The sequence below is a fragment of the Cryptotermes secundus genome, unplaced genomic scaffold (assembly GCF_002891405.2).
Source record: "Cryptotermes secundus unplaced genomic scaffold, Csec_1.0 scaffold1352, whole genome shotgun sequence".
NCBI lineage: Eukaryota > Metazoa > Arthropoda > Insecta > Blattodea > Kalotermitidae > Cryptotermes > Cryptotermes secundus.
Genome location: NW_019720591.1, coordinates 1 through 12,243, shown reverse-complemented (window position 1 = coordinate 12,243; position 12,243 = coordinate 1). Strand labels below are relative to the sequence as shown.

The 12,243-nt window shown below is 41.0% G+C and overlaps 1 protein-coding gene across 1 annotated transcript; it reads left to right on the top strand.

Moving 5' to 3' along the window:
• Positions 1-2,084: 2,084 nt before the first annotated feature.
• Positions 2,085-11,838, top strand: LOC111870296 (rotatin; the record flags this gene model as incomplete). Its single annotated transcript, XM_033753826.1, is given in 8 exon segments — positions 2,085-2,202; positions 3,166-3,327; positions 4,626-4,924; positions 6,190-6,400; positions 7,628-7,836; positions 10,216-10,459; positions 11,473-11,682; positions 11,763-11,838. Coding segments are annotated over 8 exon segments (1,529 nt in total), but the record flags the coding sequence as incomplete, so codon positions are not given.
• Positions 11,839-12,243: the final 405 nt, after the last annotated feature.

Below are 12,243 nucleotides of genomic sequence, written 5' to 3'. Positions count from 1 at the left end.
GGGATTTAAAAGGTCGCCACCCGCAGCGCCCCATACGGTTGGAAGGCATAAATACAACGGGGTGCTGCGTGGTGCCCTGAGGGGATCGTTCACGACACCGGCTAATTACCACCCCAGTGCCATGCAGCCCTCAGCACGATGCCTCACTCCTTGGCTTAGGTGGTCTGGTCCTGTTGAATGAAACCCTCACAAGCCTCCAGGACCAAGAGTGCGTGTTTGGGGGGAGAGGGGTATCCCAGATGATTAAAGGCAGTGTGATGCCAGTTAGTCATGAGGTAGCGACCATGGCAACCTACACGAGAAAGTCGCCCCTGGGGGTTGCTTATAAGCTCCCCCATTTCCACCACTCCACATGGGTTGGTCAAACCGTTTTAGAGTGTTCAGCCATAAGGCTTTTGGCTCCTTATTGGTACTCTGGGAGAGACAACTCAAATAGCCGAAGCTACCCCAATGGGAGTGCTCTCCCGCATTTGTCCCGGGTACACCGTAGTGATACCCAAGAGTCATTATGCCACCGCATGGGAGGCTCCAGTTATAATGTCATTGCCTTTTATGGGAACTTAGCCGCCAGTCCTGGTAGGTCATACTGATCCAGACCCCGAGACTGTCATTGCCCAGCAGGACCACAAGGAGGTGTCCCAACGCATCCCTGGTCCATGATGCGTCCCCACCAAAGACACAGCTGTAGTTTGGCCAACCTCATTGAGGATGGCGTTATTACCACCTGTAACGTGAGACCTAAGAAAGTCACAGTTACCCCGGGATCGAACCCGGGCTGCTGTGGCGCATGGGAACTATGCCTCAGATGCAGATGCTGGTTGCGGGTGGTACTAATTCTTCTGGTAGGTGGATCTGATATCTATAGTCTCTCTATTGTCAGCTGTTGTCATCTTCATGAAAGATGCTTATTTATAACAGCTTCAAAACTGTATTCTGCATTTTTTCAGTATTTGATGTTAAGGTGGAGGTCTTACTGATAACTCTGAGAAATATATGTTTATGAAGAGTGAGGTTCGCATTACAGTGAATGTCATGCTGTGTAGTTTTGTAGGCAGTTACAAACATTTCAGATAAACCTGCTGCTACAATCTTTATGATTTCTCTTAAATGTTGGTGCTATCTACCAGAGTACAAGGCATCACATCCCTAAAGACAGCAATTGTAATGCATGTTTATTCCCGTATTTGAGAGATGTAAGTGATATGTTATGGAATGTGTGAAATTTGGAAACTTGATGGACCATAAACATACCTACAGATTGTATGTATACACTGGTAGGTAGTGGACATCTGTGCACAAGGGCTGGTCTGGAAGTTGTACAGGGTGATGCATACTCTGACAAGGAAGGACCAGGTAGGACAACAGTACTGCAATTGGTAACAAAGTTTGGGGACACAACAGGCAACATGTCTGGTGTTGGATAGCTTTGACAGGGGGCAAGGTATACAGCGGTGAAGAAGCAGTAGCCCAATTGCTGTGACCTATAAACTGTAAGAATGTAGTTTGGGTTGCATTTTAAATGGTGTGGCTTGTATAATAATATTTTATGTCTTCTGCTTGCCTGTTTATTCAGCTTGATTTATGTGGTGCTGTAAATGCTCACAAGATACTCCTGTTATGAGGGTCATTTTTAAAGTGAGAACCGTTTTCTTGTGAACAAAAGAAAACTTTGTTCATCCAAATAATTTTAATGTCACTACTAGCTACAACAACATATGCTTATTTTCTCTGTGGACCCCATTGCGATTCAGGCATTTGTCCAGATGTTGCATGAGCCTGACGATCCCCTCATAATGGGAATTGGCTGCCAGTCCATTAAACCAATCTGTAACTGTTTGTGTTCGTCTGTTAGCATTTGTGGAACCCATCTGGCACAAATTTTTCTGTATTGGAGTTGAACTGTTACAGTCTTGTAGAGGACAGATCACAAAACATAAGGGAAAACTGCTGACATGACATGCAGTAGGTATGGATTTGGCCAAAGAATAATTGGCTCTTGTAAAGACCAAGACAGAGCAGGCACTTGCAGATGGAATTCTTATGTTTCAGATGTTTTTGGATTTACTGGACAGTGACAGTGACAGTGACAGTGACAGAAGAGTGTGTGAGGCAGTGGCGTGTTGCCTCTGCAGATTGACAGTGGCTCTGCAGGTCAGAGTTCGTTACTACAGTGATCCTGGAATTGCCAACCTTAAACAGGTGGTAAGTCTGGCAGTGCTGCTGGGGATCTGAATGCTTGCTGTGACATATTATTCACCTGTCCCCAGTCACAAGAGAACCAATTTAACATCTTTCACCCAGTTATCACCAAATCTACAGAGATATGTTGTTGTTGTTATTGGAGAGGGTGGGTTTCCCCATGCACTTAGACCAGATGTTGGTCCATTGTGCGTCCCCCTGTGATATTCTACCAGTCTCTATACCCTACCGGTACTGGTGCGTGCCATCAGTCCCAACTCAGCCAGCGAGTTCGGCCTCTACTGGCTCAGCGGTATCTCGATGCTTCTCCCATCTACCAGAGGTGTTAGAGACTACTGTTGGGTGGGAAATGTCCTGAATTTGGCTCAGAGGTCACTTTTGAGACATGAGGTTCTTTTACGTGCCATAAAGCTACGACATGGGACCCACGGCTTAAAGTCCCTCCCAGAGGACTTGTTCCCTGAATTTTTCCGCCCTTAAAAATTCCACGACCTCCGCCAGGTTTGAACCCGCATACCTTGAGTCACGAGGTGGGAACATTACCCCTAGACTACGGAGGCCGCTTACAGAGATATGTACTCACCAAGTTTAATTTTCATCGATAAATTATTATGTGAGCGATAATTATTAATTCTGGGCCTCCCTCACGTGAATCACTCTGTATGTTGTAACACATACTGTTTTAACATTGTATTTTTAGTCATATTTGATGATTGTAGTTTTATATTATTTAATATCAGATATATTTGGATCATTCATAATTTCTAAATGAGGTTTCAGTATATCAAAATATACATAGTATTTACAACTGAATGTCGTCTGTGCTGCAGTCTTGTGCTTGAACAGGACTGATGTAGTATGAGTGATAAAAGCGTAAATTATTCCATTCCTGCAGCTTCATTTATTCCCCCCACACAAATTTATTTGTAGTTATGAATGACTATTTGCATATTGCATTGGCTTTAGATTTGCAGTACACCTGACTCCAACCTTTCATCTCCGAGTTACAAATCGAGCCACTCTTTTGTCACTTTGACCACAGACAGACCTGTCATGGGCCAGCATTTAAACAGTGACACTGCCCAGCGTAACCAGGATTCTACAGTCTTTCAAGGTTATCCACAAAATGTAAGTTTAATTTTGTACTTCACCTTTTAAACACAGCACTAATTGAATAGACAACCTGCCCTGACTTTGAAACACTTTGCGTTTAGTCAATGCAGTGTACATGGCAATACATCCCAAGAGTTGGTACTCTTCAGAGTTGCCACTGGGAAAACCACAAATCAAACATATATATGTTTTATATGATTCTGGCAATAAAGATAGAAATAAATTGCGGCGTATAGACCCATTGCTAAGTGGTGAGTTGGTCAACAGCAACCATTGCTAGGTATCGCATGGAACATACACATACAGCGATAGAAGAACAGTGTTTTCTGTGGTCTGTGCTGCGGCCATTTCTGGGCAACAGGTTGGTAATCACATCCTGCGGCAATGGATATGAACACAACAATAGAAGAACAGTGTTTTCTATGCAGTCTATGCTGAGATGTTAAAAGTAAGGGACAAAGTCAGTCAGTCAGTCAGTCTAGAGTTCTGTATGCAAGGCTGTGAAAATAGAACCTGAGCAGGTGAAACTGAAGAATCTCTACTGTTAGAACCGTTTGCCATGGAACAGCTGGTGAAGACACAGCAGGCTGGAAAAGGCTTAGCAGGTGCTGTGGTGGTTTGTGAATTGTGGAGATTAGTGGTGGTGCTGTAATTGCTTGTATTTCTGGGTCGTGCATATAAGTGGTCAATAAATCCTTTCACCAATCCAAACGACGTCTATAGTCACATATACATGTGACAATCTAAATTTTCAGTCATGCTACATGTATCCTGTCACCATTTTCCACATGGTGAGCAGCATGTGTCGGCAAATATGTGCCAACTTCAAGAGGTCAGATATTTGAATATGTCTGTCAGCTTTTATCCTTAAACATTGCAGTTTCTCTCACATATAATATTACTTGATTTCAAATTGGTAAAATTGGCACAAAATGATGGCATATGTGACAGTCCTTTATTGTTAAGAACTGTGGATATAATTCTCAATTGAAATGTTCACAATATTTCATGCTTTGTCATGTAGAAGTCTCTATGTAACAAGCTGCTGATAATGTGTGTGCATACAAGAGACAGCTGGAATGCAGGTACTGGTCAAGTGCTGTGTGGAGTGCAGATGTTATGAAGACTCCTGTAAGTGCTTTTTAGGAACCTGCAGTCTCCATCTATAGTTCAAGATGAAGGTAGTGGGTTCGTTCAAAATGTAACCAGTTTACCAGGCTATGTAGTATTACATCCCAAAAGACTGTACCCCTGGCACCCATTGCTGTGAGAGCCTCATATCTGAATTATTGTAATGTCTGTGTGTGTGCCAGGTGCCTAGTGAAGCAGGCTACTCAAGTGAGACTGCAGAAGATTCTGTGCTCCTTCAGTTGCAGCAGCTAAGTCTACCACAATACTGCTTGCTGTGCTTGTCTCATTGTGTGCCTCGCCTTGGTCCCAGCGCAGGTCCACAGAGACAGTACCCTGCACTTCTGGCAGCAGAACTTGTTAAACTGCTTGCCATGTGCATGAAATCAAGGGTGTGGTCTTCTTCTGATCCTGTGGCATTGGAGGTCAAAGAGCACATGCAGCAAGTGTTGTTGTTACTGGGAGACGTCTTGGAGAGTCACAGGTGCTTGTTTAACGGGAGAATCCTGTTCCTCCTTCACTGTGTCTACCCTAGTACTTCTCTTCATGATGTAAATTTATATGTAAGGCAGATTCGCTTGTCTGAGTTAGGTTACTGTTATTGAATTAGTGAAGTGTGAGTGAGTTACAGTGCATGCAGAATCTAGTCAGAGACATCATCCACATCCACACTGCACAATAGACAAACAACAGGCATACAAAGAAAAAGAAAAGACAATACATGCGTCATAGAAGGAGGAGCTACATTGATTTCATTTAGAAACATTATACTATATATGGAAAATACCAATCACAGTAGCACTGAAGGCACAGCAGTTTCTTCAAATTTCAGCCCTCCTGATAATGGCCAATTAGGCCAAACATGTAGTGCAGTGACGGGTAAAAGTAAAGTAAAAGTAAAGCTATCCCTGTAACAGGGCGTGAAGGCCCATAGGGCTGTGAGACGTTGAGGGCCCCACATTTTCTCTAGACATTCGGCTCACAGATGGTGGTGAGGTTGTCAGCCTTATGTGTGGCCGCGCTTTACTCCCCAGGAAAGTTATTTAATTAATTCCTGGTACTCATTTCTGTTAGGGGCAGAGTCGACCCCAGGACCATAGTGCGGCTGGAAGGATTAGGTCAATTGAAAAAATCCAATGACCTCATCGGGTCTTGAACCCACAACCTTCCAGCTTGTAGCATAGCCCCTCAACCAACTATGCTACCGCGTGCCCCTACAGTGACAGGTTCTAGAAGGATTTAATTTTAAATCTTGACATTATTGCATAGTGGATGGTAAACAAAAGCAAAAATAAATTCTAGTACCAACTGCAACAGGATGCTAAAATACAACATTAGTCAGAGACACACTCTCTCAGTATGTTGGTCCACACTGGAAGCCAATGTAGGTCATGTGAGATTTCTCTTAGACAAATTGGCATCAGGGAAGGGTTTTTCCTGAGCACTTAAATTTTCAGCTTCTGATCATGATTTAACCACTGCTTCATTTTGTCTGTTTGCTGGGTGTGGTACATTAAGCCTATTTGAAGCTACTGCAATTTACTAAATATGTATGGTGCTTCCCTCTAATTGACTCATAGTTTCTTTTGAGACCTATAAATGGGTTATGTACTGTCCCATTATATTCCCATTTTTCCTCCATTAGCAGTGAGTTGTAGCTACTAATGTGTTGTGTAGAATGTAAACAATGCATTTCTGTTAATGCAAACACTGTAAATATGCAATGATTCATGTCACTACTTTCTGCAGATCTGGAGATGTTAATGAAGATGCCAACAAGTTAACTTACCTGCAGCTCTTGGCACTGACTCGCAAACTCTTAGTTGCCATTGTTCCGGTTTCCATCGCAGACAGCATCTTGCACCGAAAGTTGAAAAGTGCTCTGTCAAGAAGTTTGCTGGACCTGTCTGTGATCACTTTATTTCCAACATTGCATGCAGATATTCTGCAGTATGTGAAGGTACTACATCATAGTGTTCGCAACATACTGATCTTCTTGTTAGCTATAAAATGGCCAAGAATTTGTTGATCATCAGAGCAAATTCAGGAAAGAATGTGGATTTCATAGGTTTTTTCTAAATAAGTCAATGATAATAATCATCTTCACTAAAGTGAGCAAGTTGGCTGAATTGGTAATGCTTCTGACTTCTATTCAAGAGCTGTCCTGTTTGAATCTTGGCTGGGACATCAACTATTCAGACTGCTGCTTTCTTCATAGTTTGTCCTCAACCCCTCAGTTAATTCCATGATAGTACTTCAATTTAGGCCACAACCATTTCCTTTGACATCCTTGCCACTTCATTATTCACTACTAATCCTACTATTTGGCCCTGCATGGTCTTAGTTACTGACACTGTCGTTAAATAAACCATAAATAAAGGAACAGTAGCCAGTGGTGTCATAACCACATAGTCCTGTAGTGTTTCTGACATCTGTCAGTCATGTAATAATATTGCACCATGTAGGAATTACACTCACGTTCCTGAAACATTAGACATTAATGATGAAACATGTTGTTTAACATTAATCCATTACTTTAGCCCTTTCCCACACCTTTTGTTTCCAACCCAACCTCTACCAACTGGTTCCTGAGTTTGGCGTTGCAAATCCTGAGTGTCTAGGCTGCCATAGTTCCTAGAAATTGTAACAGTGCTGATGTTTTTCAGTGACATATTCAGAAAACTCAAAATGTTTTCCATCCTGTTGCCTAGAGTCCTAAGTGGCTTTTAGCTCTGGACCATATTTTATCCTGTTGTTCATCCATGGGTATCTTGTATAGGTATCCACTGATGAACCAGCTCCATGGATCAGAGTCACAATTGAGAAGAAATTTCAGTCATTTTAGAAATCCAAAGATTCATTACCATGTTCACAGCTACAGAAACTCTGAATATAACCAGATAGGTTATGATGCTAGGATGATCCATTTGAAAGCATACCCTAATTGAAAATACAGCAGAAACATAAGCATCTCTCAAACATAGTCATGCATTCAGAATCATGAAGGACACTTCCAGCATGTTTTATGTTCATTGAGATATGGAGTTCACTGTTTTGTGTTTTAGGTAGGATTCCAAATGAATCACTGTTCAGAGAGATAAAGAGTTGCATAGAAGTGCCTATCATTATGTGTTTAATAAAGGTACGAGAATGTGGCTATAGTAAGTACTTGGGTGCTTGCTTTCAGGAGTTCCATATGGATTTATCTGTGAAATATGAAAGTACTATGGCCATATGTGCATCTATGAAAGCTGCGGTCAGATTTCTGAAGAATTATGATAAGCTCGAAAGGGAGCTGTTTCATGTTTTGGATGAATCATTAGCAAGTCTTCCATTTCATGAAAACCTGGATGTAGTGAAACGCTGCGTAGAGATGGCAGTTAATAAACCACATCTGTAAGTACACGTATGTAACGTTCTTCCAGTTTAGATGTTGCTTATATAATTTACTAACTCCAGGGAGCAGAGCCGATCTTGAGGAAGTGATAGTCACTCACTAGGTCAAGAAATTTGCTGTCTTTTATGGAAGCTGATCAAGTTCATTACTGTGTTTACAAGAGCCTGCCAGTCGATCCCATCTTGAGCCAGATGAATTCGCTCATCACTTTGACAACCAGTTTCTCTAAGATCTATATCAAAAGTGAACGTCCTATTTATTACTGGGTCTCTCAAATGGTCTTACCCCTTCAGGTTTTTTGGCCTAAATTTTATATTTCTTTCTTATTTCTACTGTGCATGCTACATGTCCCATGATCATATCCTCCTCGCTTTGATTGCAGTACTAATACTTGCAAAAGAGTACAAATTTTGGAACTTTCAATTTTTTAACTTTCTGGATCCTCTCGCCACTTTTTCTTTCTTGGTACAAATTCTCCCACCACTGTCCTGTTCTCAAAGAATGTCAATGTATGTTCTTCCCTAAGGGGGGGAGCCAAAGTGTCACACCCATACAAAACAAAAACTAGGTTAATATAGTTATTCTAATTATCCTTCTATGTATATAAATCTAATCTAACTGTGAGATGAACGCTCTGAAATTACAAAAGTTTCAGGTTATCATAGCAGTGAATTGTTGTATGTTAACACGTTTTATGGACCTAAGTCATGTTATCTCATGTCTGCTGATAATATCTTAATGTGTATATGCAATGTGTAGTGTACTGTAAGAATGAGACAGCTCACAGTTGGCAATTTGTGTGGGAGTTGGTGTTGAACATGGCCTGGACACATCATTTTTATAACACGTGGGATGGGAAAGGAATATGAAAGAGAGCAGGGGAAGTTAACAGTATGAAAGATTATGTATAACAAATGATGATATCGCACATTGAATTATTATCAATGGGTGTTTCACTGGTTATACAAATCCTAAAAAAAAGTAAAGCTATCCCTGTAACAGGCCGTGGAGGCCCATAGGGTTGTGAGATGTAGAGGATCCCACATTTTCTAGGCAGTCAGCTCACAGCTAATGGTGAGGTTGTCAGACTTATGCGCTGGCTGCCTTTTACCCCTGGGAAAATTCTTGGTACTCATTTCTGTTAGAGGATGAGCTGACTCAAGGACTGTAGTGCAGCTGGGAGGATTAGGTCAATTGAAAAATCCAGTGACCTCATTGGGAATCAAACCCATGACCTTTCAGCTTGCAGCATAGTGCCTCAACCGACTACGCTACCACATGCCCCATACAAATCTTAAATTTAAATTTAATTGAGACTGCTATTGATGCATGTGTGTGTGGGAATGTTAGGAAATGTGCATGAATGTATTCTTCCTCAACAAAGTTATGTCTATCACTTGTATATGTTTGTTGAGCTAATCAGCTCATATAAAGAAACTTGAAAAGTGTTGTTCTGACACATCAGTTCTCTGTTCAGAAGTCACTTCTTGGTAGAATCCTGTCCAGTCATATACAGCATATTGTTTCAGTGAACAGTTTGCTTATACAGTAAACCCTCATTAATCCAGATTCATTTGGGTGGGGGGGGGGAGATGTCATTTGGATTAACAAGTAAAAAAAAAAAGTAAAGCTATCCCTGTACCAGGCTGTGAAGGCCCATAGGGTTGTGAGACGTTGAGGGTCCCACATTATCTAGACAGTTGGCTCAAAGATGGCGGTAAGGTTGTCAGCCTTACATGCCGGCCACGCTTTACTCAGTAGGAAAATTATTTAATTAATTCCTGGTACTCATTTCTGTTAGAGGCTGAGTCAACCCCAGGGCCATAGTGCGGCTGGAAGGATTAGGTCGATTGAAAAAAATCCACTGACCTCATTGGGACTTGAACCTGCAACCTTCTGGCTTGTAGCATAGCCCCTCAACCAACTACACTACTGTGTGCCCCCCTGGATTAACAAGTAATCCAGATTAATGAAGTAAAAGATAGCTATAAAAAACAAAAAGCATAACTTAAAAGTAAATACATGAAAAATAGTTAATATAAGTAGTGCTGATGAAAATAAATAAAAGAAACGTTACTGCAGCAGTTCCTTCCTCTGTCAGAAGCTGAAATTCAGGGTTTCCTTCATCCAGCTCAAGCCAATCTCTCAAGCTGCCCTCAATGCAGTCTGAAAGTCCTCTTGCTTTAATCCCCCTTGCTGCTAAATCCCACAAGTCTTCTGAAGTATACACACAACTGTGAAGAGAATTTTTTATTTTTCATATTTTGATTTGGATTATCCAACATCTGGGTTAACTGTAACTGGATTAACGAGGATTTATTGTAGTTGAGAATAGATTGTTTGTTAATCAGATTATTTTGATGCTGTTTGGCTTTCAGTGTGTCTCTTGACGAAAGCAATCGGAAGGTTGTGACAGGAGTAATCCTGAAGCTGCTGGCACATTCTGAGCCTCACGTGAAACTAGAAATGTATGGCTGTTGCCATAAGTATGTAGTGGCGATACTTGGTGTGCAGCAAGTGCCACGAACATCTGCAGACAGTTTGAGACAGCTAGATTTCTTGTTTGACACTGCAGTTTTAATAGAAATCATCAGCCATGGAGCTGCAAGCTTAGAGAAGAAGGTTCGAATCAACATAAGATGAACTGTTTCCATTGTGCAAGTGAAAATCATCCTGATTTTGGTACATTATGTACACGGTACACTAATTCCTCACTTCAGTAATATTCAGTTAATGAATTCGTGTATTAATGGGTCTGAGAAATTGAGAAAGTTTCTTGGGGGGTATTGCTAATATTTATCATCTATGCTTCACCCTGTTGTGACAGTGCATGACCAGGTCCAGCTAGTTGAGTATCACATTTTTCAATACAAACACTATTATTCCTGAGTTATAATAGAGCCTGGCTGATAGTGCTATACTATGAGAAATTTAAATGCTGTATTCCCAGGTGATAAATGTTGACTTTTCATTGTGACTGTAGTTGAAACTCAGAGCATGCGTTGAATATTTCAGAAGTGCTGCGATATTTCCTACCTGAAATTACACCGTTAGTGTATTTGCTATATATCTATACTTTTGTAGAGAATGCATTGATGGATGGATAGAGTAAGGCAGATGAATGTTGTGTCAGTTTTAAATTTATTATGTGAGAAATGAGAGTACATTCTCTTGCATGGACAAAGAAGGAGAGCTGGACTCATTTATGTTTGATATCCTTTTGGGGCATTCAGTACAAAATTTGCAGATATGTGCCTATTAGCTTCATCATGTCTGTCTGTCCGCATGTAAAAACATGAGAACTGTTCATGGATTTTGATGAAATTTGATACTGGGGAGTTCACCAAAATTTGTTTGCGTATTCTAATTAGTAATAATGTTGCAGGAATGCCGACATACATATGTAAAGTGCGATTCTCATGTAACTCACTAAATATTTACCTGAGTCAGAAGTGTTTTGAACAAAAATTGCAGAGAAAAATGAAACACATGCTATGCCCAGTTCACTTATTAAGAAAGTCTTGTTGTTTGAGATAATGAAACAAAATTTAATGAATGTTCTGTAGTTATTACACTAATGTACTCATTTCCTAACTGATTTTCAATTGTAGCCACTAACTTGTTATCATTCATAGATACAACTTTATTCAGAAGAGATGTTGATTCATCTATTGAAAGGCAAGTTTCTCCTTCCGGAGCCAATCTGGCGGCGATTCCTGGAATGTTTGATTCCGGCTCTTCCTCTCCTTCAGTGTTATGCTGACCAGACCACTTCACTTGGTCGAGCTATAGTTAAAATATTTGATCCAGGGACCGGCCATTCCATTCACTTGCCGAGTTCTGAGGTAAGGAAGACATGGCTGGACATTATGGAATAATTCTAAATGGTTCTGACCATTGTACTGTATTACACTTTGGATTACAGGGTTTCTGGACTTCACCCATCACCAAGTATTCTAAACAGAACATGGTTGAGAAACTGGATCTGCTTCCATTCTCAGGTGAATAAGTGGGGAAGCACCTGCTCATTTCGGTCTGTTAGAAAAGGTGGATCACTGTGAGTGGTCCCCTGGGTACAGTGATGGCCTTTCTTAAGGATGATGATGTAAAACCTATGAAATTTATCTAGCAAGGAATGTATTATGTGAATATCAAGGTTATGGCCCTCTGGGATGTGACATCGTACAGTCTGGGACATGGTAACTAACATACAGCCTTTGTCTTCAGGGTAGAAGAAGCTCACTTGCTCAGCTTTGAAGAAAAATGGAGCAGATTCCTCCAAAACTTTAATAACCAACTTCCAACTTAACTCTGAAAGTGAAGGCAGAAAGCTGCTTCAAAATGTTGGTAACCATGTACGGTGGGGTACCCAAAAGAAACCGAACTAATTTTTTTGTCAGCAGAGC